Source organism: Falco punctatus (genome assembly GCF_963210335.1).
Source record: "Falco punctatus genome assembly, chromosome: 11".
NCBI lineage: Eukaryota > Metazoa > Chordata > Aves > Falconiformes > Falconidae > Falco > Falco punctatus.
The window spans coordinates 13,278,693-13,304,419 of NC_137591.1; the positions used below are offsets into that span (position 1 = coordinate 13,278,693).

Genomic DNA, 25,727 nt, shown 5'->3' on the forward strand with positions numbered 1-25,727 from the left:
GGTGCTGCACGGTCTGGACCAGTGATAGGAGAGTACCACTGTGGGTGACAATGCAATTGGTTTTTTTTTGCCCAGGATCTTGCCTAACATTGGTTACCTTAATATTTCAGTGCTTCCCAAACATGATTTGACTTGTATGCAACATGAATTGTTTTGCCAGCTGGAACTAACAATAAAAGCTCCTTTTGGAAGCACATGGAGGAGGAAGAGAACACTGTCCAAGCTTCACTGGTGCACGTGGGTCACTTACATGCACCTCAATCAAGCCTTTCAGAGTAAAGCAGGTAGGCTTCAAACTCACTTGATAATTCAAAAAACTCTGCAGAAACACCTTACCACTTTAATACGGTACAAAGAAGCAAAGTATATACGAAGAGGGTGTGAAATTTGATTTCTTCTCTTCATTTGCTTATTCCAATGCAAGCCATTGTTGTTTACTTTCCAGCAGCACGTTGTATCATGACCAGCAGACAGCATTGTGCCATTAAATTGTTACACACGAATCAGTTTTCTGAATTCACTTTAATACATTTATTAATTACTTAGCCCTGTATACAGTCACATCACAGTTTGTAGGCTCACTTGTACGAATGCTTCTGGTATACATCAAAAAATGATACATTAAGGTTGGTATGATGAAGACCTTTGAGAGTTAAATATATACAACAGAAGAGATGTTGTTTAATGGCAAGGCTGAAAAAGGATTTCACAATAAAACATCTTGTCTCCTAGGCTGTACAGGGAAAAGGGAACTGATGAATAGTGACAACCAGGAGCCAGCCTTGGTTTGATTTGAAACTGAGAGGCTTTAGTATAAAGGAGAATGTTACAGGTATACACCCATATGGAATTCAATGCAATTGTTTCTAATCCTGGTATGAGGTACTCTATAAATTGCTTCAGTGATGGATGACATTAAGTTAAAAAGAAGGCATTAAGGTAAAAGTCAAATCAAGCTGGGAATAGCTTTTATAGACTTCAGAGATGATCAGCCTTCAGCTCTAGACGTTTAGCAGAAAACACTGGTAGAGAGTCATGGGGAGCTTGAGGGTACACTGAGTGGCTATCAGCCTGTGTCTTGTCAGGCTCTATGCAGTGTTGGTCACGTAACTGACAACAATGTAGCTGCATTAGTGAAAACTAGTGACCTTTGGTGTTCTGGTGGTTAGTGTAGAGCTAGGCCAGGGTACTTTTTTGACCTGCACTGTTCTTGAGACACATGAATATTATTTTGCATTTGCATTCCTATGTTACCTGTGGTGCCAGTCAACGTGAACAGGGACCTCTCACCAACAGATGGCTACCTTCACTGGTCTCCATTGATATCCTTGCCACACAGTGGCCAAGTTCAGCATGTGAGACGGAGGATGCCCCCACTGAAGAATATCTTAAAGCAATGGTTGCTTGTATGTCCTCTTTGAAGATTTGAATAACCTCTGGCTGAGGAAGAAATTGAACAAAGGTCTGCTATTTCTTAGCAGGTGTTCTATAGCTGCTGTTATGCAGTAAGTGGGCAGTGATATCTCCCCTTTAATGAAACAGATTTTTAGAAGAAAAGTTTTAAGTATCTACTCTTGGCAGAGGGATGCTGAATTTGGAGTGGTGGAGAGATATTCTGTGACTATAGGAAGTGCTTCTTTCTATATATCTATCTATAGCAGAGACATGGCTTATGAAGTTTTGTAGCAAGTGAAAGGCATTATTTTAGCTAGCAGAGAGGGACTTATTTAGGAAGTGCAATGGAAGCACATTGATTCCTGCAATAAAAATAATAATTTGGTTGGGCCACAGGTAATATAGGAATACAAATGCAATGTCTAATTTAATTATTATCATTCTTTAGATTTGTCAAACTTTTTGGAAATATAAAAATACATAGTGTTTGGAAAAGTCAGTCTGAGTTCACATCATCTGTGCTGTCAGAATGCTGCACTTGAGACTAGTAGAAAGGAAAGGAGAGCAGTAAGGATGCAAAGGACAAGTTAGAAAGCTCTGACTCAGAAATGTAATTCAGTCTCACCTGGATTGTGTCTGTTAAGTACAAGCTATGAATTGCACTGTTGTAGTTCTGAATGGTATTTAAGAACTGCAGTGAGCTGTTGTACCCAACTAAATACCGTGAAGGGGAAGGGAGGTCAGTGTATGTGCTTGGGTGCCTCTTGAATTTGTCACTTGGAAAGCGTACATTCTCTGAATACTACTGCATGTATACTTCTAAGCAAAAGTCTTCAGTGGGAATTGGAGAGCTTGATGCTAACAAGTTTATTCTCCAATGTTATTTTATGTTTCATTGCCCTTTGCTGAAATCTTGACTAACATGTACTGCTTTTTTTCTGTGGCAGTGGTTTGCCTTTGAACCCACAGGAGGAAGGCCATGGCTATAGGAATTTGGGATAGAGCACTCTGTCTAAAAGCACAGCATAACCCCTTCACAGATAATCTGCCTTGGAGGTCATTAATGCCGGAGTCCAGTATTGTTCTTGTGCTCTGTTATTGTTAGTGCTGGTTGACTACTAACTAATAATTATACTTCTAGGAAGGTTTTTTTCTCTCACACTTCCCAACACAAACAGATCTAAGTGTTCACTATTTAAGTTCATCATTAGATAACTAAGCCATTAAAGACTGTGAGACAAATACCATAAAATAATTTTGAAGGCTAATATGAAGAAATTGAAGTATTCAATACTTGTGTGTTCATAGCCACAGAAGAGAAGCTAACATGTGCACATATGCAGGCACACACAAACACATATATATGTACCTGTGCTGGTGGCTAATTATGTTGTAGGTCATTTAATAAGCTTGACTCTTTTGGATTCTGCCCTGCTTCTGGGTTGCAATATCCATATAGGGATATCCGATGCGAAATTTGCCAGTTCAAGGTGAAGAAAGAAACCCTTCTAGCTTGTCATGACATGAACCTAGTAATATTTCTGTTATGTTATTGTCTCACCTGTATTTAAAATTTCAAGATATTTCTCATTTAAAAAATTTAAAGATTTATACCATCTTTTCTCCCATAGTTTTCTTTTTGTTTGCAGAACAACACCTGTTGCAGTGTTCTGTAAATGCAGACGTCAAGCTTTCAGAGCTTTGTTTAGTTTATCTGCTGTATACTATGTTCACCATGTAGCCATATAGCAGCCTGTTCAATCTCTGGTCAGGAGTCACTGCACCGTGTCCCAAGTATTTCATAGCAGATCAAAAACCTATTATAATGCCACTTCATTTTTATTTTACAATTATTTTCCTGGCTCTTTTGATATGACAGATGGGTTTTAAACTGTGATTGTGTTAATTTCTTTCTTGTTCTCTTAAATCCATACATCAAAATTTTATTTTGTGTGATGCTGGATCTTGTGAGGCAGATCACCATCTTTGTCATGTTACTGTGATCCTGCAATAATCTTAATAGTAAAATGTATTCTGCTTATTTCTGTAAGCAGACAAGGAGGCACCAATATTATCCAGCAATATTGGTGGGTAACAGTCTACTAGAACTGAGAATAACTGACATTTAAGCCAGTATAATTTTTCCTTTGTAGTTTACATTGTCCCAGTGGTTTTAACAATCATGCCAGAATTTATCCTGGTTGGATGACTTTGCTTCTTTTTGCATGATGCTGGGAAAGTCTTTGTTGTGACTATTATATATCATGTTCCCTCATGCCTTTGTGTCTATTTTACATCCAACTTTCTATCTATCTGCTAAGGTCATGTTTTGGTCCCAATCTGTGCATTAAATACATTTTGCTGACCTGCACTGTGTGCTCTTCTCTAACATGCAGAACATCATCTATTGAATTATGGTGCAACTTCTTTATATGATACTCTTACTCCCCTTATAATCTGTAGCTCAGGTGATCTTGTACTCAGAACACAGTTCTCTCCATAATTCCCATAAGTGCTATCCTGCATTTAGATTTCCCTCCTATTCTACATTCTATTTGCTGTCCATTTTTTTCTCTTCATTTTTGTTCTTTCTATGGCTTGTTATATTCGGTAAATTAATTTTCTGCTCTATTTATGCTCTTCACTTTGGATGTGAGCTTTGAGCTTTGCTTATTTCTTGATTAAAAACTTTTGTGGTCATTCTACGGATTCATGGCACTTCAAGCAAATCTAGAGTCACTGTCTTGTCCCCACAGCCTTTAGTCTGTGTTTCTGCCTTACACATGCATGTGTGCATGCACACACACACACACACACACTCTTTTTCCTTCACTAGCAGTAGTACTCATGCAACCAGGTGCCAGTTCCTGAAGTTGATCTTGCTGAAAATTAATCCTGAAGAGGAAAGAGTTTAGATTAGTTCAAGCTGTAACAGAGCCAGAGTTTGATCATCCCTATAAAAGCCTGTAATGAATTTGGTTCGTTTTGTATGTATTGGAAGACAGCTTCATGCAGTTTCCCATTCTACTGTCTCTGCGACTGAAGAGAGGTATTTACAGTAAACACAACTTTTGGATACAAAATTGATTTATTTTTTTCTAACATAGATCTTCCTGTTCAAATGTGTCAGACGTGGTACGTGGTGCAGTTGCTTTTTCTTGTCTCTTTCCTTTCTGCAGTTCTGTGTTTAGATTAACATCCAAAGGCTTCTCTGTTGTGTCCACAGGCCTGGAACAGGACTCTAATCAATACCTGTTGTTATCAATTAAAAACCCCAAATTATCAGTTTCTGATTTTGTGTGTATACAGGAACAGTTCCCTTCTGACACTTTTTGAAAACAGAGGAGAGTTTGCACCTTTACTGCTTGCCCTGCGCAATTGTTCCTCCCCAGGCACTATCCAGCAGCACAGTTCTGTGGCTCCTGCTGAGGTTACCAAACACCACTGTACAGCATGAATGCCACCCAAACAGCTGAAGCAGACAGCAGCTGTTGCTGCTCTTATTGATGGCCTGAGTTCAGGAGTCCTCTTAAGAAGTGTATTAAGATGTCTTCTGTTGTGAAGGTGTCTGCTAGAACAAAGGGAACAGTTCTGCTATTCTCTGGGAGGGCTGGCATTGATCAGCCCAGCCCAGGGCATGCCTGGATCCCAGAGCAGGCTGCAGCCAGCTTGGTGTTGTAGAGGAAGAGGATGAGCAGTGTGGTGGTTCGCTTTCACTGTCCATCTTTGCAGTTCTTGGTATAATGACGAGTAGAGATGGCTTGGATTAGCAACATGTTTTCCCAGGTGGCTTTTGTTTTTTAAAATACACCTGTCTTTAAAATTAATGGTTCTATTTATAACTAATTATGGGTAGTACTATCTGCAAGAAACAGTAAACAAGGATCCTGTTGTATCTGGGTATCAAGGATAATCGCAAAGAAGAGTATTGCATGAAAACTATGGTATACTGAGGCTAAAGCAGAATAATCTCTTAATAGGGATATTTGCTGCTGAAGACAAGTGGCTCCCCTGATGGTAATATAATTAAGAGCTTTTTGTAGTAACCAACCCTGTCAGCTCTATGCTTAGTAAAACTACTGACCCTTACACAAAGTATACTCTGGTGTCTGTGAAAGTGGTTGCCACCACTGCTTGAATTGCTTCCTGATGCTGTGCAGGTAATTAGTTTGCAGTGCAGTCAGTACTGCTTTGGAGCCATGTCTTGAATAGTCAGTCACAAGTAACATGCAACAACACAGGTTTGGCATAGAAGATGGTTAAATAAATTTTCCTTATGAGAGAATTCTGTTCTAGCAGTGCCAATTGCTAATTAATTTGTCATTTACCTCACTAAAAATGCATGTATTTACTGTAGAAGGGCTGGGTGACGTGACCACCTAGGGGGTTTTATTTTTTCAATGTGTAGATAATTTGCCTCTGCTTTTGGAATCGATGTTCCAATCCTCATGCTGCAGCCTGAAACGAGAATTGAAGGAGCCAATATAAACCCGAGGTCTAAGAGACCTTTTTCGTGATTTCATTGCATGCAGTATGATCAGCCACTAAATTTAGTGTTCTATGTTCCTAAACTGACAGCAGGTCCTGAGTTCTGTGAGTAGTCACATCACTTTGTAGCATGTTTAGCAACTTGCTGAACAGTTCTTAGTGTTTTTTTTCTCAGTGGAATTAATCATGATAGTGTTTACTTGCATTTCAGCCACAATTAAGAAACCTTCTGACTAATCTTGGAATAGATGCATTTGCACTGTTCCTGTGTTTTGTTTAAGAATATTTTCCAATGATTCTTACACATTATTGAAAATTCTTGAATGGTTTTAGGAGCAATGTATGCTAATGTATTTAGGAGCAATGTATACAAATGTATGCTAAACACTTGAAAAAATGCCTCCTGGAAATAGAAAATAAGTGAATATAGAAAAGATTTAAAGCTTTAAATGTCCATCTGTGTCATAGTGAGATCTGGGTGTTAACAATCTTGTGTCCTGGTCTTCTTTCTCTCAGGTTCTTCCTCTCAGACTTGCAGAGTCCTGATACAGTTTTGTTTTGCCTGTTGAAAGTTTCTTCACTATTTTTGTGAACTGTAGCATGCAAACAGTAAAGCAGAAATGTTGGCTTTTAGAGATTGTTGCTTGTTTTACAGCTGAAATAATTTCCTCTGAGAAGCAGTCTCCTCTCACTGTATCAGAATTACTATTTTCCAGCACTTATTTACCTGAGTACATTGATATGATACTACATGGGCAATCTCTAATGCTGTTCTAGTTTGGCTGTGGTCAGTCATGCTTTGAGCTGGTTTGCAGAGAGGGGAGTGTAGACAAAGGAGAGCAGGAGTCAGGGGAAGAATCCCATGTCCCTCTCTGCAGCTATTCTTGAGGAGGGAAAGAATAGTATGATAAAATTCCAAAAGCTCTGTTCAAAGCGAAGCAGAGCTACTGTCTGAAATGTATTCAAAGCTATATTCTCCTGCCCCTCCAGTGAATTTATTTTGTGTAACAGTGTTTGTTTTGACTGTGTATAAGAAAAGCTTCAAGCAATGCAAGTAATGTCTGCCTTCTGAAACCCAGAGAAATAAACTGGGCACACTATAGAAACGTAAATGTCACTAAAATCTCAAGCGGGTTTAAGTATTGAAAGTCCACAAATTTGTTCCCACTTACCCAGGGCTTATGTTTGGGAGACTATGTTAAAGGAAGAAAATTTCACCTTAGAAAAACAGTTTCCATTTCTGCTTGTGAAAACAGAATTAAACGCCAAATCTGTCAGCTCTTTACCCAGCCCCAATGCCAGTCTATTTAACTATGCCAGTCAGTGGCCTTGTGCCTTTACCTTTCTAATACAGAGCTACTGTCTCTTTGGAGGAATTGCTGATGCTTCATTTTGTGTGATTTAAAAATAGTATCCAGGGGAAGGAAGGAAATGCTGTCAAAGTTGCAATAGGGGTAATTACCTGTCTGACGGCCACTTTTCTGTATTCTAAGTCCCCTGCCCCATATTATCCCAAGACCTTTAGTCCTGACTGAAACCTCATTAATGTTACAGCCCTTAGACTATAGCAATAACCACAGCTGCATGGTTTGCAGAAGGGGAATGTGACTGCAGAGCTTGACGTCCTTGATTTTTCCAAAAGGGGAGCTCTTTACTGATTGCTATTATATTAGGCTAAGATTTTTACAGGACTGCAGCGATGTGTAGTTCTCTTTATTCTTATCAGGAGAAGGTGGACCTATATTAACTTGCAAAGCAAATTGTCCAAGAATACAAAGGATGTGACAGAGCCATGACTCAAAAAGCTGTCCTTCCTGGCATTTCTGAACCAGTTGCCTCTCAGTTCATGCCCTCACCTAACAGTCAGGTTTGTCTTCCATATAAGGAAAACTAAAGATTGTGATTTATGTCCTTCTTGGTATAAATATGGTCCTGGGCAAAGTCCAGTGAATCTGTTCATTTCTCCTATGGCATCCGCTTCTGGAATAATACTTCATTAACGGAATTAAAGGATAGGATTAGTCCAATACCATTAAATTTCCCTCTACCCCTGACTTCTACTTTAGGACCCTTTAACTGCAAAAGATAACTTTATTTCAGATGAATAAAATGGAGCAACTCTGTGTTTGGAGATAGGAGTTGCATTTAGTCTCACATGAAAAAAAAATCTAGGCTATTCATGTACTCTGATACTTTCTGGTGTTAACAGCTGTCTTGCTTGCATGTGAACTCCAGAGTTTAAATTGAACCAGTCCTTAAAATCCTTAATTTATCTTGTCCTGACAACCCTTTGTTTCCACAACTGCTATACAAGATGTCTAAATGGGCATAAAGTCAATCTTAGCCCCTAGTATGTATTTTTTTCAGAGGCAATGAAATCTGGTGCTGCAGTTTCTCCAAATGCTTTTGTAAATTTTATTAAAATGGAAAGCCAGACATAGTAAATTTATCTCCAACTATAAAGCCTTTTCTTTGTCATGTGCGGCAGCATTTTAAAGAGACAACTGAGCTATAGGAAGACTTCTGTCACATCTTGATAAGGAAAATCCTAGAAGGCTTTGAAAATAATAAAAATGTTATAAAACTGTATTATGGCGTGCATGATAAATCACAAGCTATTTTTAACTTTGATACTTTCTAGTGGATTAACAAAAATACTGTAGTTTTATTGAGATTTTATTGAGAACACTAATTCTAGTAATAAATTCTAGTAATAAATGAGTATTACCCACCTGAGGATGACTAAAATTATTTTCTTTCTGAAATGTTTTCTATTTTAAATGTCTCTTCATACTTATTTTATTCCCTCCTTGGTGTTCACATACAACATAGCTTACACTTTTTTTGCAAGAGAATCAGGGTGTTATGTGATTTTCAAACATGAATGGCTAAGCTATCAATAATAAGAACAGACAGGAAAATTATATGCTGATAATAGTCTTGAAAATATAGGGGCAGGAAAACTCTTGTCTTGCACATTAATTTTAAAAATCTGCATTACGAACATGTTTCTCTTCAACATTCTCAAATGTTTTTGACTCCAAGTTCTGATCCCTTTGCTACTGGAATGTAGGTTGTAACTATAGGGCAATATTAATAAATATGTACTGAAACTGCTGAGAATATTTTTACAGAGATCTTTAAATTGTAGTGAGGGAGGAATGATAGTTATGAAGTTTTGTAAATGATTGCGTGATTGAAGACATGGTAAATTTCTCCTGGAGATATAAAGCTTACTTTCAGTGAAAACTGTAAATTTAATCATCTTTGCAAAACCTGGTATTTTACACCAAAGGCCACTGAGTTAATGAAGTCCCTCACTAGCTTAGTGATGTATGGCAGGATTAAATGGCTCAAAAAATTGGCTTTTCAAAAATAGACCACCAAATCTTTGTGTTTAACCACTATAATGGATATATGCATCTTCCACTTTCAGTCTGGAGAAACTGTTAACAGAGAACTTAATGCCTTTTTGAAAATTCTAAAATGACTTTTAACAAAACATCAGGATCGCCAGAAGTCATAAATCATCAAAATTAACAAACAGACTTTTCTAATTGTCCAGGGACCACTGTATAGGCTGTATTTGGACCATTAAATGGACTTACTCTGAGACTTCTTGTTTCTTAAGTTATTTGGACTCTTAAAACAATGACACACATTCTTTCTGTAGCTTCTAATTGAGAAAGGATACATTATTAGCAACGACTTAGAGTTGTATCCCGTTACATGGCAAAGTTGGTAGATTCAGCAGTCAGTATTAACTAGATTGGGGTCTGTCACAGGCCAGGATCTTGCCTTTGCTGATACCACATATTAGGGAAAGGTGGAGTCTTGTACTTTAGATCTAGAAGTAACTGCTATTTGTGAGGGTTGTTGGTTTCTGAGGAGTGGTGTCTTGGATGGTCCTGGAAGTTGGAAAACTTTACTGGCAACCCTGTTGAGTGTCACTGTAATGGCAGGAGCTGGAATTTGTGCCTCTGATAGAAAAATAGTATTAAATAACAAAACTAGGCATTCAAAAGTTTTAATCAGCCAAGCTGATTACCTCTGCAGTCTTAATTTGGTCAAATTATCTCCTAAACATTATTCATTATTGATCATGTTATTTACAACTATATGTTTTTTGTTCTAATGTTCTTGACTTGTTTATGTGCACAGGTTGGCCAGATGTAGGTGGAGAGCAGCTATTTAATATTCTGTTTGCTCTTCCTTGCCCAAGTGTGGCCCTGTGCCATATGTTACTTTATGACAGTGAAAGCATTTCCTGAAGACAGGATGCCTAATTTGCTAATGGAAACACTTATGCCGTTCACTGTAATATGACATATCCACATTAAAAATTATTACTGTTTTATAGGAAAGAGAGTCACAGAAAAAATAGCTTGTGTCCATTTATGCTGCTGTCCAGTACAGGATGCCTAAGATTTCGTTTTTCAGAGTAATTAGCATTATGTATCAATTAATCTGCTCAAAGTATAACTTCTATTACCTTCAATTGGAGTTGCAAGTATCCAGTACATCAGTAAATAAGCCCTTATTGTTTCAAATTGGGAGCCCTGAAAATGAGGGAACAATACTAGTACCTAGTTATTAATCCAGAGAGCATTGTAGAGGATTTCTGTTAGAGACAAGTTCAGAATCCAGCTCTCCACAGCTGTTTTCAATTGTTTAAATCAGATCACTACTGCAGTTTTTCCTTAAAACCATTTCTCCTTCACTATATAGTTTTTAATTTTTCCCAGTAAGTGAAGCAGTGATCCTGTAGGAAACAGCATATTTATGTAATGCTGATTCACTGTCATCTTTTGCAAGTTCCATCTTTTGAACTAGAAAAGGGAGGAAAAAGTAAAAAACACGAAACACCCCCCCACCCCATCCCCAAACAAAAAGCCCCCACAACCCCAGAACTTCCTTTGGGGAAAGAATTGTGTAGTCATATAATTTAAAACATTGAGAGATCTCTATACCCAGGTTGAATTCCTGTGTTTCTTTATTCTTGTGTTCAATTCTATGATATTAATTACATGTTTTCAATAATATCATTTGTGTGTAATTCAATTTTTGCGTTTAGAACCCTAAATCTTTGAAGTCAGGGTTACTGATTGTTCCAATAAGTCAATATCCAAAAGCTGTCTAATTCATTAAGTACCTTAGATCTTGTTATAACTGCACCTTCTTATCTTCTAGTTCAGTATTACACAGCAGTATAGAAAACTGTCAGAGGCAAGCCTGTGTCAGTTATAAACTTGTAACGCTGTTTCTGTTAATTAAAAGCATTGCATAGAATATATGTTGTTAGAAGTCTGGTATGATAGCTATCAGATGTTTTGGAAGATATAAAAGCCTTTTTCTTGAATATATGTTTATAGTTTGAGATGGACTGTTCAAAATACAGCAAAGTTTTGTTACTGGCAATTTTCATGGGTGAAAGTGGCTTTAACAACAAGGTAGAGATTTTTTTCTCTTTAGATCCAGTGGAGCAAAGTCTGTTGATGTTAGGACACAGCATGATGGCTAGCTAGTGCCTCTAAAGGCTTCAAGAAGAGTATGGATTTAATAAGGGGGGTAGAGTATCAATTTATTTGATTTCAGAGGAGTAAGGCTTGTGATTCAAGATCTGTAAGCAGATTTTACTGTTTCTGTTTCTCAAGCTGTGGCTAGGTAAGACTTCAAATGTCAAGAATGGAATTTCATTGAGAGAATTTTAATGGAAGGAGTAGTGTTGGATTTCAGAATGATAGCTTGATTGGTTTCATAACTCAGGAGTCAAGTACAGATGAGATTTAAAAACAAGAATATGTGGGTTCTAGTGACTTTCTGACAGTCTCTGTAAATCTCTCCATATGACACCTCTGTTAACAACAAAACATTGCTTAGTTTTCTGGTATATAAATCATATTTTTTTCTTGTGTGTCTAAACGTTGGAGCTGTGACTGAATAAAATATGTCCACGACAGAAAAAAAATCTGTCAAACATTTTTTTTTGTTCCTAAAATTACCTTCATCATGTTACAGATCAATTTATAGCATGCTAAAATAATGCTAATTCGTAATGCTCAATGAAACAAGACCACAAGTGACACTTGGTGCTTGTTTATATCCTGTGCATGCTCCTAGCTTTGGTAGAGCCTGTGCAGATGATAAATTGCTGCAGAATGTGACCCATTTCTGATTACACTTGTCCATTTATTCTGTTGAAAGCCTTTAACTACAAAGAACTCTAAAACCTGAGGCTGAGATTAGAAAAAAATCCTTTGACTGCTTTTGTCTTACTGTTGTGCTGGTTTTATCTAGAAATAGAAAGTTCTGGATCATAGGCCAAATCTGCCTTCAGGATTTTGTTTTTCTGGACCCCAGCTATGTGCAGCCTGTCCTGGACTCTATCCTGGCTGTCATGCTGCTCCCCCGTCCCTTAAGAACATGTGGGAAGAGGATCTATTGTCCCTAGGTGGCATGGCAGTTGCTCTGGCTTTCTGTTCATGGCAGAGCAGAACCTGTTGTGCAGCAGCTGCTGCTGTCCCCACTCAGAGCCCTGTTGCTGCCAGCCAGAGCAGGGGAAGGAACACCTACCTCCAAGAACCCTCAGAGGATGCTGACAGTGCTGGAGTCTATACAGTGCCTAAAAGGATAATGTATGGGACACAGAGCAGGCAAGGGAAGTGCCAGGGACTGTATTTCCCCTATTTCCCTATTTTCCAGCCTGTGAGATAGATATGGATTCCTGATCTTCACAACCTCACCCGCTCCCAGCAAAAGTGTGATTCTCAAGTTCCCATATAATTTCCAGAATACAGATGGATTGATTTATTTACTTATTTTCCCTGAAGGACAATCCTTCATTCAAGACCAAGATTTGGCTTTGAGATAAGAGAGTTTTGTGATGGTATGGTGTGTAGCAGGATGTTGGTGAGCAGGGTGGTTCAGATCTGGCAGTGCTGGGGCTGAGCCCCTCTAGATGTGTTGCATGAGAGTGGTCAAAAAATCCTCACACTTCTGTGTCGTGTGTCCCCCCCCCCCCCCCCCCCCCCCCCCAATTAATTCATGCATGCATTAAATTGATCTATCTTTACTGCTGTGCTTTTAAGGTTTTTCTTTCAAGTGCAAAGAAGTATCAGATAAAGCCTCAGGAAGGGATAGGCATAGTGGTTTTTTTTTCCAAAAGATAGATGGTTTGGATAACAACAGAGCTTAGCCCATAAAACCAGTAGCTGACTGGATCTTTGGAGGAAGCATGGCAGGGGACAGTCTCCGCTTCTGCGGTTCAGGAGAAGGTATTCTTCTAAATTGAAATACTGGATTTAAATTTTCTGTTCCAATTTAGGGCCTTCAATGCAGTATTACCATGACACTGAAGTCATTGCTGGTTCCTTTTCCTAAGCTCCTTTTATGTGAACAGCTGTATTCTCCAAGATAAAATCTTGTTAGAGGGCAAATTGCCACAGATATATCTAAGTGTGAAATAACATTAATATTTTTGTGATGTTAGAATTATATGTTACAAAAATAGTGGGAAGTGTAAGGTATGATAATAGGGGCAAAGAATGTAAAAAGTTAATAGTGGAAAACCCAAATATATCCTTGGCAGAAGAACTTGCAAGAAATGCCTATCAACCACCATGTTCTTTAGTCAGCAACATTACCTTTAAATGACAGTGCATTTTCAAACATATCATTTAGCTTTTTGAATGCTCTTTTAGAATATTATTGGTGGGCTTTCTTCTCCTGGAGAAGTTAGTTATATGTTTGTTTATCTTACTATTTTTATACAGGCAAAACAGGTGATGGCATAAGTGGACACAGCACTTCTCAGAGTTGCTTAGTCTGTTTTAATTAGGAGAAAGCTGCCTGGGAAGACAGTGTCCTTCTCTAAGCAAGTTACACCCCCACCCCCCACCCCCCCGCATTTAAAATTCCATTTGGTCTGTTACAACAAATTTACAAATAATAGATATGACATACACTTTTTCATTAATATATATCTAGAACAATCTGTAGTTTGCTATAAAATGACTGCTGTTTAATAAGCAACTTGAAAACCACAAACCTGAAGTTCTCAGATGAGTTTGGATTGAAATAAAATGACAACATTCGGAAAAGATTACTGATTTGTAGGATATGGTTTGTTCTGCTTCCAGGTACTTCTACAGACCTTTGCATTTTAATCTCTGAATATTCATGCACTTTAAAATATTTTGTGGTTTTTTTAATTTTCTTTTAAATTGTAAATATTTATTGACAACACTGTGTGCTTTGTATAAAAGCCATATACTACTGATATCAGATAGACTATATCCTTTATATCCTATGGATATAAAATAGCATAATGTTTACCTTATTCAAAGATGTGTCTTGTGTTAGAGAATAAAGGGAAATTTTTTTGCTAAAACTGTTAGATCTTGATAACTCAATTTTTTATTATTTTTAAAAGAGTATTTAGCTGAAATAAAGCTGGGTGGCATGAACTTGAGTGTGTTTGTATGTGTGTAGTAGAAAAGGACTGAGGGGAACTCAAAAACATGCAGGGTCTGAAAGTGCTGTGTGGCAATGCTAAATTGTTACCATGACACTGAATAATAGTGAGGTGGTGAGCTGAATTTCTAATAGCATTAATGGTGCTGATCAGTCCTTGTCTCCTGCTCTCCTGCCGGTAAAAACATGCAGAAGTGTTCCACAACTTAACTACATCTTTTTTTTTTTTTTTTTTTTTAAACACAGCATGGCTGTCCTGCCAGCTGAATAAGGTACAAATGAATTCTGCTGGAAGGAGAAGGAAGCTGGGTAGGGCAATGCATACTTCCGACTGGGCTCTTTTACTAATGTGTATATGGTAGTTTTAAGCTGTAAGGCTTTTCTGAAAAGTAAAGGTAGAATTCAAGCTGTATCAAGCCCCATGGCTTCTCAGCTTCTGGACTCCAGACAGAGTATAGTGGGAGTTCACCTCTGAAATGAAGCACACTAGCTCCATTTAGCCATTTTTCTTACCCAAAAAGTCAGGCTTATGAAAAGGTTTAAATATAAATTACATGTAATATTTGGATAACCTGATAAGATTTTCTGTTCAAATCACAGCCTGTTCTGTTTCTATCATCTCATCTTCTGCCTCTGTCAAGACATTGGAATGCCAAGTGACTTATATTGCTTACCTCTGATGGTGGTTACACAAGGTAAGGAAAAATTGATACAGAAGGTTGGGAAGATGAGATGTCTGGATAACAGTAGAGCAGAACTGTTACTCCACTGCTGACTCAGGTTCTACCTGAAGGGTGCAAAATGCCACTTTGTGTCATCCCTGTCTGACAAAACTTTGTAGTGACAGCAAGTGTAAAAATAGTTTCTTCCTTTCTGGCACATTTTCACTAGATGACCCAGTGTCCAGTTTCAACAGTCAGTGAGAATATCATAGTTTTCAGACTTGCTCTAAGCATGCACATTTAAAATAGAGTATGGGACTGTCAAATCAAATTAATGTAAGTCTGTTACCTATTTGTGAGGTTTTGGCTTTGAAGTTCATATCACAGGGGAAGGTACAGCTTCATCAGCTACATGATGCCTATTCACATAACAAACCAATTGAACAATATTCACAGCACAGCCTAGCCCAGCATAACTGGTCATATTGGCAGTACGGAGAAACTCTCACCTGAATGCTGGTATTGTGTAGCTGTATTAATCTTTGCAAATTAAGGTTTTACTAGCCTTCTTCACAAAGGATTGATTTATTATTTAGTTTTAGATATTATTTAGATTTAGTTTGTAAGACCTAAAACTGTTGTGTTGCTGCCCAAACAACCATATTTTCCCCAAGGTTGCATCCCCATAGGAATGTATTGGAAGGGTTTGAACTAGATGGCAAATATGCAAGGTCTTTGTCCATGGAACTAGAAGTAGTGACTTTGTGTGGCCTGTCATGATGACTCAGACGTGAAAGGCAGTTTCATACTGCCTTTGACACCTCTACCAGGTAACAACAACCATAATTTTGTATGGAAAGTTGCAGGTGCAATTTAAATTTGCATGAGCTATGTTTGACCCAAAGCTGATTTCAAGAGCATTTGAAGTTCAAGTAAAACACTTCATGTAGCTCACAGAAAAGATGTCCTTACAATGCATGTTTGCTTTTATCAATTGGTAGATGCATTTCTTCATGTAGTTTCTCTGTGGTGAAATTATCCTAAGGCTAGGCTTTCTGCTGCTCTTTGTGGTGATCTCAGCCAGAGTCACACTTCAGTTCTTGTCCCCAGGGGCAAATAAAGTGGAATGTCATATCCCTCCTTAAAGAAAAGTGTGTATTTGTCTGAAAGGCAGGGGTTTAGGTTTTCTCTAAATTAAGTTCTGGAAGAAAAATTCAAGCTTTGCCTGCATGTGCATACACAGGCTTTCACACGGCTTGCTTACAAGCACCAGCAGAGCATCTCTGAAACAGCTGCTGCTGCAGGGGTCCCCGTTGGCTAGGAATGGCCAACATGAGCTGTGGGACCCTCTTCGCACTGTGTGCAACTCATGGGCACTTAGAGCACTCTTAGTAGTCCAGAAAATTTATCTGACTGTATTTCACTGAAATAAGAAAGTTTAGAGGCTGTAGCTGCCTGTTGGGCAATCTAAGAAATTACTGTTGCTATGCCTTTAAAAAGGTGACATACAAGCATCCTAGCAGGCGAATATCAGGTAGCTGGATTGTGGTGAGTCACAGAGGGAGAGAGGGAGGGATGGCTGTTGCTGGAATGAAGAAATTATGAAGTATATGATAAATATCTGTTTACAAAAAGGCTAAAAGTCACCGTATTTTGTGTAATGTGGTGTTTAGAACTAAAGCATGTCAGAGAAATGCTTAAAACAAGACACCTACCCTCATCTCTGCCTGTTCTTAAGGAATATCATTCACTGGAAATCCCTCAATGCTTTGGACATATTGAAATGGTTGACCTTTTCAGGACAGTTTCTCTCCAAGTCTCATTCCTTTTGTTCTTTACAGAGTTCGTAAGGCAGGGGGTGGGAAAGGGATGGAATATTTTTTGTTTGTCTCAGATGGAAACTTTTCACAGGCCCACTACCCAGATGGAAGGAATAGTTCCAGTCCCAGAAAAACTAGATGCTTGACTGCTGGAGAGAAAAATAGGCAATTATTTTTTTAATTAAAAAAAGGGAATAATTTCTGTATCTTATTAATTAAAAAGCAGAGCTTTGTTACAGAACTCCTTACGAATAACTAGTCCTTAGAGAGGCATAAACTGCAATCCAGAATGATGTAACACTGATTGGTGGTAGCTTCTAATGAAAGAAGACAATAAGTCCCTCCCTTAGAAACTTCTTCCACTGATTCATTGTTTAGACATTTTATGTTAGACAACTCATATTTAGAAACTTCAGTAAGTTTTTTTCATTGTCTCCCCAAACACTACTACAATTTTCAGCTCAAGAGCTTTGGATTGTGGCTGTAGTGGAGCAAAGAGGTATATTTCCAGTGGTGAGAGGTGCTGAGGAGTTTGCAGGACCTGTGTAAAACTATGGCACTCTGGAAGGGTGGTACAAAGGCCAAACACAGATTGGCATCTTCTTTGGAAGTGCACAGGAAGCGGCTGGAGAAAGCCTTCCCAGTGCCCTTCTGTTTTGCTTTTGGGGTTGATTTGCCCCTCAGTAGAAATGGGGACAGCTAATTCCTTTAGTTTCAACCTACTTACTGTCTTAAGGAGTTGAACCTGGATAAGAGAAGCTTGCCAGGCAGGGAACAGTATTGGTTATTAAATGTGCAGCACAGTTCTAACCCCTTCTGGATTCCACATACTAAGGAGCTCTGTGGTAAGTAGTTTCATAACATTAACTGGAGTGTATTGGCTACATGTGAGCAGGTACCCTGAGCTGCTGCAGAGCGGATGAAGACATCCACTACAAGGAATTTGTTAAGGCAGAGGGAGAGCTTTGGTGTGTATTAAAGCAGCAGGAGTGAAGCAATGTAGCACACAAGGAATACAGGGAAGGTGCCAAGTACAGAAAATGCAAAGGGTTCCAAGATGTAGTAATGAGAGGTACTGGGGAAAGTGTAAAAGGGGGAGAAAAAGACCGCAGGAAGAGTGACAAATCTGAAGTGAAACCTTTATAATATATTGAGTATGATATGTAAGAGAACTTGAATTTGATGCGATGATGTAGAGTGAAATATTTCAACAGCTGAATGTATTAATCTGCAGTTAATCCCACTGCAGTGTAAGCAATCCCAAAGAAAGTTCAGAAAGCCTTTATCAGACTTGCACGAATAACCCAACAAACTAACCTACCCACACTTTCCACTCCCTGTGATGTATGCCAGCCCTGTACACAAAGCAGCATGCACAGCACAATGCAAGCACCTCTGGTGGGATATTTGTGTTGGCTGCTGATAATGATTCTCTCTCATAGGGAAGCAGTTGCAGCCTTCAGACAAAGGGAAGCCTGCTGAACAATGAAAAGGGCTGAACATAAAACAATACTTTAGACTAGCAAGCAGCATAAGGTTTTTTAGAGTTCAAATAATAGAGAGAGTTTGGACTTTTCTAACCAACTGTCAGCCACTGTCTTCTGAGAACATTTGGAGAATCACACAGGGATTAATTATAAACACACAGCTTGATTTAGAACCGTTGCAAAACATTTGCAAGGTATAGGTTGCCATTTGTACGTATAGTATTGCGCGAGAGCATCCTGGAGCTTACAAAAATACATGCTGGAGCCATGAATCAAACTCGGTCATGTGACAGAGGGGAGGTACTGGGCTGGCTCCCAGCCAGTGGTAGAAGCTGATGGGTGGAACAAACGGGGCATAAAAAGACTAATATGACTAACGGATCCTGGATGCGTGGTACCCTTATTTGGATCTACAGGAATGTAGGCTCTAGCAGTTCTGCAGCTCTACCAGCCTTTTGCCTGACACTGGAACTGCTGCTCACAAAGTAGAATCCTGCTGCTCTGTGGTAGGAAGGATAGAGAAAGAACATGGCCTGCATTTTGAAGGTAAATCTCTATCTGTTGCTTGAATGCATTGTTAGAGAGCCCCTTGCTGCTCAGAGGCATGGATTTGGTATGGTCCTATTGCATCTTCGTTGTCTTTTTGAATACTGGCTTTGTTTGGCAAATGAATATGGAGAGATTCTGCAACGTACAGCTGTGCTTTGCTTCCCTCAGCCATTCTTTTCCTCTTTCCCTGCATTGTCAGAACTGTGAGCTAGCGGGAAGGGAAGTGTGTACTGAATAATAGGAGGGGGGTGAGGGGCTCTGGTTTGTCTCAGCTGACTTAGTCGGAGCTGAATTCCTTCAGGAGCAATAGCATTTGAGCAACGGACTTCCAGTATGAAGGACAAAACAGGGGAAGTTCTCTTTTTTCTGACCGTGCAGCATTTACTGCTTTTAAAGCAAAGGTTGCAGATGTACACAGCTGTCCCACTTGCTCCTTAAGCACATGCTCCCCTGCTGAATTCATCCAAGATCCACATGCTCCACACAATTATCCTTAATATTTAATTGCATTTGCTAATTGTGACCTATTTGAGAAAGGGTTTTCCCCTTCACACCAGCAAATATAAGCATAAACTTACCGTCTGATCATATGCTTTCTCCAGCCTGCTTTCCTCACTGAGATAAAAGTATTTGCAACCAGCTTGTCACGGAGATGGAGGGAGCATCACTAGCACTAAGTATTGAATGAAAGGGGAGGAGGCGGAAGTGCAGTCAGTTGAGAACAAACAGCGTTTGTTTCCTTGCAGTGTGTCACTTGCAGGGAGTAACTCCTGTGCCTGGCTTGAAAGTGGCTTGTTTCTGATTAATTTTCTATCTGCCTTGCTCCTTTCTGTGTGTATTTTGGAAATATTTGCACTCTGTTCCTTTCAGTAAATAAAACTGATCTGTGAACACTTTGTTATTTTCAGTCTGATCTTCTAACAAAGGTTTGATTATCCCAAACTTTGGGATGGCCTCTCATAGCAGTTGCTTTCAGCACATCAGCAAAATGGATAAATTGCAAAGCTTCAAAATGGTCCTCAAATAATAAACGTTCCTGTGTTTCCTTGTATCTAATTCTTATGACTTTTTTTTTTTTTGGTGTTCAATTTAAAAAACAACTTATTTTGCTGTGCTGTTTTCCCCTTTCATTCATTCCCCACTAGTGGATCTGTGGTACCCAGCTGTTTTTTGAGTTTTCTTTTATGAGCATGTAGGTTGTGGCAGTTTAATAAATATGGAAAGCCTGCCTCAAGTGCAGAAACTTCCCTGAACTAGCAGATTCTGCTTGGAGATAGATTGTAGCAAACTCCTTTAAGCAGACAGCACTGTGCAGCTGGAAGTTGTGACTTGGGATGAAGAGAAATGAGTTCTGTGAATGGAGCCTGGCTTCACAAAGATAAGCACATGCATTCCTTTTTAAACACTCCCTGAATGACTTAGTTTGGATCTGCAAGTGACCAGAAAACAGAATTGCTTTCTTTTTTTTTTTGACTATGTGGAAAGATCACATGCAAAATCTTCCCTCTGGCCCTAACAGTTAAATAATATTCTTTTACAAGAAAACTCCAGTGTCTCTTTCCGCCTCCCAGTAATTTCCTCTGCACAGCCTGGTGATACAGCCCAACACAAGCATGACTTTCTTTTAGAGTCCAAATCGTAACACAATAGACACCTTCCCTTTGCCCAGACCTAGAGCTCCATTTGGTTGTAATTCTGATGATTAAATCAATAGATAAATTGGTATTCTCTGACAGACAGCCCTCTGCCACCTTAATTCTTAATCTTTTTAATGCAGGCAGGTGCAAGAATAAAAATTGAAACAGGTATGTGAAGATTAGCTTTGCCATGAGGCACAATGGACTTTTTCAGACAGACATCCCATAGGAGTAATTTAAATTTCTAGATCAAGCTACTTAATAGTGTATAAGTTTTTTAATGTAATGCCTACATATACTCCTCAAGCTTTTACCATAGCAAGGAAATTCAGAATAATATATATTTTTTGATTTGACACTAGGCTAATTTCATCCTGCAAATACAAGCCTGTTAGCTACACACTCCTTCTTTCTCTTAGGTTTGTCTCTGCTTTCTCATTTATTCAGTCAGTAACCTGTGTGGAAATGTAATTAAAGAAAAAATAATTTGAGCTATAGGTATAGATTTTAACTAAGTGGCGGCACAGTGAATGGGAAGCCAGAACCACTGTGTCCTTGCAAATTCAGCCCTGAGTGCCTCTGTGGCTCTGCCTTGTGTCTTGCCCTGCCTCCATTCCTAGATTTTTAAATTATATCCCCCCTGATATTGAGACTTGCTGAATGTTGGAGTTCTGTATGTGTGAGAGCTTAGTATAAATGAGATTGTATAGAGGTGTCTATGAAGTGCAGAGAACAAAGGTGGCTATTAATAATGAACTGGAGTGAGTTACAGTGCTTAAGAGCATATTAGAAAAAGTGTATAACCTTTAGAAAACAAGACCTTCTTTTACTATGACTACTGGACAAAATAATCTCTGTGTGTAGCCCTTGTAGAAATGCTTGGGAAGGTGATTCTTACTAGGGTGTATGCTGTCTCTGTGGTGTTGTGTGCTCTCCCTAGGTAACATTGGCAGAGCTGTCACTGATCATGGGACCAGAAACTTTGCTTCCCAGTCAGTAGTGGGACATTCTTTTTAAAACCAGTGAAACTTCTTCTGAGGAATTATCTTTTCTGTTGAGGAAATGCAGAGAAAGAGGCGAGTTCTAAGAGGCAGGATATATTTTTATTTTTTCCATCGGGCCTTTAAAAATTGTGGCAGAATAACTGAGTGAAGTGTAGGCATTTCTTGGAAGCAAACAGTTGTTCTTATGCTTGTTACTATGGTAGCTACATACCACCTTGCTGATTACTAGATTAACAGAGTGATTACTATTTATGTAGTCACTATTATCCATAAAGATTTTGAACTCTCTAATTTCCACTGTATCAGCCACTGACACTTTAAAATAATGACAGATGTTATTTAATAAATTACTTCAAAGAAGTGCTACTTTTTGCGTAATTGAAAAATGATACTGCAATGTATCTGTCATCTTACAATAAATACAACATGAATGATAATGATACTCCATAACATACTGATGTCCCCCACGGAGGACTGGACCATGATATTTTAAAGCAAATAGAACAGGTACCTTAGTTCACACATGCTGCAGTTTGTAGGGGATTATGCCTTCCCCGGTTTACAAACTCTTCTTTTTAAATGGAGGTTTTGATGAAGCTGATGGAGGTGGACTATGTTGTTATCGTAGTACAATTTTAATTTTGTAGGCTTAATGTGGTAGAATTTAATTAAAAAACACCATGTGTGATGGGCCTATACAGTGCGGGCTAAGTGTGGAACCTAGAAAGAGGTTTCTTTCTACCTTGTGTGCAGTGTATTTACTGTGCAGTGAACAAAAGAGATTTCATGTGCCTGTAGGCTGGACATGACCTTCTACCAGCAGAGATCACAAGTGAGTTGAAACATTCAGTGAAATTCTGTGGTTTAAATAGTATTTGTACAATGTGAGGCGATGTTATTATTATCATAGCTGATTGTGAGTTCTTCCCTTAGAGTAAGCAGGTGGCCAACCAAAATTGTAGTTTCTTTAATATTTTTTTTTATTTCAAAGATCGAAAATATTGTTTTGTAAAATGTAACTTACAGGTTTCAACCAAACAAAACTTCAGCACATGCTTCTAACAGTTTTCTGCAGGACGCAGTCAAAGTTGACCATACCTGTATGTTTACTTATGATTGTTTTGCATGTTTCCTCCCTGTGGTTATCTCAAATGTTTTAATTAAATTCATAGGTTGTGTTTTCCCCTTAGTTTACATGGTAAACTGTTTTTGGTAGGAATTTTCTTTGAGAGTTTTCTCTGAGTGTTCAATGGCCTGCGTCTGATGGAGGTCTTCAGACACTGCAGTAATACAGATAACATTACTATCTACAGACATATGTTCCATCTGCACTTTTGAGACTAAAATAGCAAAGCTGATCTCATTATATTAAATTTTCCAGCCTGGCAAGTAGCTGTTCAGAGGGGAGAGGCAAAAGGTCTAAAAGGATCTGGTCCTGGTGTTCAGATGCTTGTAATTTTGGATATTTAATTATTAGATGTATTTTTTAACCCCTATTTACATGATGAAGATTGTAGATATTTCCTCCCAAGTTTCTGCACCATCAGAAGCACATTACTTGTTCCATTTCTGTTTTGCAGAGTAGGCTTTGTCTCACCATAATTCTATTCACTGCTAGGGATTTGCAGGATGCAGGGCCTTCCACAGAGGTGACCTCTATATCCTGCTTGAATCAGGTCCAAGATAATTCACATACTGCCTTGACTGTTAAATTGACTGCAGCAATGTTTATGTATGGCATCCATCTGTTTTCCTTGCTGAGAAACGTACTTAGATCCTGTTTGATTCTCATGCTGCACTCTTTCCTTTGACATGACAAAAAATGGAGAGATCCTATGGAAAGGAACAAAGGTGACCTCCCCTCCTCATGGGAGAATGTCATGTGATGGATCATTTCCCAGCAATATCTAAATTTGCTGTAGGTTCACTGTAATGCGAGCTGTCTTCTCAGCCTGTCCTACCCTGATGATCAACAGTTTTGTGGGCTGTGGTATTTCTATTGTGACTGGAATCATTCCTAGGAGTATGTGGTTGTATCTCTAGGGATGGAAGGTGTAAATATGCAAAGGTACCGCTTATGATGTATGCACAAATGAGTTGGAAAGTAATAGGTGGATACAACAAGGAGTTACAGAGAAGAATCAGCATTACTGGGGCAGTAAGCAGGGTTTCTTGTTCGATCACTCCATCTTTATTCGCTACAGTTGATTTTTCTAATTCTAAGAAGTATAAAGACACTTTTCATTCTCACTTGCAATGATCTTAAACTAATTATACTTTAAAGATAATATATCAGCCCCCTCCCAAGCAGAAGGAGGTGGCAGCCTAGTCAGTCTAGTCCTATAAGAGGACTTGCTTTGGTTGAATGAATTTGATTTTGATGCCCATATAGCTAAACCGAGGCAATCTCCAGTGTAAGCACACTTCAGTTAGTTTAAAACTGGAGTTTCCTATCTGAATTCATTAGAGGTGCTAAAACTAAAACTGCAAAACCAGCATGAAATTAGGAGGAGCTGTCTCATACTTCGAGTTCTACATTTAAGTAGTTATGTGATAAAGCAGTAATGGGGGAAAGGTTTTTGTATTGCAGTACTTCTTTAAGCAATGAAACATGTGTCTTCCAGATGTTTAGGCTCCCCTCTCCCCCTTCAGGGATACACAATTGTTGTGCACATTGTCACAGGTATGGAATTGCATATTAAAGCTAAACTTCTAAAAAATTAGCACTTGTGTGAGAGTTTCAGTGGTTTATGCCTTGTTAATTTTTTCAGTTTTCCTTTTGACATGTCATGAATGCCAGATAACTTGGCATGTCTTAGTGTGACATAAAACATCATAGGAAGCAGCAAATTCTTATACTTTGACGTAATGTACCAACCCCCTTGAGATATAGGACAGATGTGCTCTTACTGATTTCTAGTGAAACAGCAGCCAAAAGGAAAACATATCTTGTTTTGTGACAGTAACTAAACATTTGTGATTAATTTAAGGGGATCTGAAATGTAGCTTGAAAGATCTTGGTTTGTCTTTTATGTTTTACGTTTTAGTCACAACTATCACGGCATCTGTACAGTTAATTTGAAAACGCAGAGCTTTCACTGCTTTTTCTGTTCCCTTGCAATATTTCATTCCAGCAGTATCTGTGCACCTTCCAGAAATGTAGTACTGGACATGGTGATCTGTCCAGGGTTTCTTCTTTGATCTTTTCCCAGGGAAGTAATATGTATGTAGCAGGCTGACTTTTTTTTAGGAGGGATTTTTTGTGTGTAGGTTAAAGGAGGAGGAAAAAATAAGTTTTCTATGTATTTGTTAGGAAAGGAAAGGTCAAATGCTCACACATGGAATGGAAGGTGAATTTCTTTGTCTTCCTGGTGGTTATCGGATTAATATAATTTTTAGACCAATCTCCTCCCCTGAACGACTTTTATCATAAAATATATAGCGATTTTATACAAGAAAAAATATTGATTGTAAATTTATTTTACATTTTTAGTTTGACTTTTAGATGTTAAACTGATAATTGATTTTGTAGTTATTCATGACACTTTCCCAACACTTTCTTCTGCCTATCAGTTGCTCTCCATCCATGGTCTGATTCATAGCACAGAAGGTTAGAAGTGTGCACATACATAACAAAGAAGATGTAGAGGTATATTTTATCTTGCCACTATTTGAGACCTCTCTGAGAGATCTCCAAGAGCTAGGAAGTATTGATTTTTCTGGGTGTTTTTAAACAAGGTGGGTAAAGACAGCTCTATTTATTGGATATGTTCCCAAGGAATAAGGCAAAACTCTTCCTTGGGCCCTGTCATCTCTTAAAGCCGAGGAAGCAGTTGTTTCACTGTTGTCAGCGTCAAATACTCATGCGGGATGAATTTGCTATTCCTGTTGAAGGAAAAACTGCATCTACTGCATTTTGTGTGGTGGTTCTTGTAAATAACCCATGCACTGCTTGATGTAAGAAAGACCACCTCTTTTCCAGTGGGTTCATTGGTTTCTCCAGAACAGTAACTTGGAAAAAATTACAGTGCGTGACTGTAATGTATGTTGTGTTCCTGAGTCTGAGGACAGAATAAAACATAGCTGGATGATGTATGAATTGCTGTATGCTATCTCAAAAAATGTTAAATACTAAACTGAATATTCTCTGCACTCCCCCTCCCCTTCAAGAATACCCAATATTTATGCAAATATTGCCTTTACACTGTTACAA

General features: G+C 38.6%; 1 protein-coding gene across 3 annotated transcripts in view; it reads left to right on the forward strand.

Moving 5' to 3' along the window:
- Positions 1–4,641: 4,641 nt before the first annotated feature.
- Positions 4,642–25,727, forward strand: part of ST6GALNAC3 (ST6 N-acetylgalactosaminide alpha-2,6-sialyltransferase 3) — a 242,545-nt gene continuing 221,459 nt past the window's right edge. For all 3 annotated transcript variants that reach the window (XM_080406939.1, XM_080406942.1, XM_080406941.1), the window contains exon 1: positions 4,642–18,870. In XM_080406939.1, the coding sequence (XP_080263065.1) occupies positions 18,853–18,870 (18 nt within the window). In that variant the 5' untranslated portion in view covers positions 4,642–18,852. The remainder of the gene's footprint in view (positions 18,871–25,727) is intronic.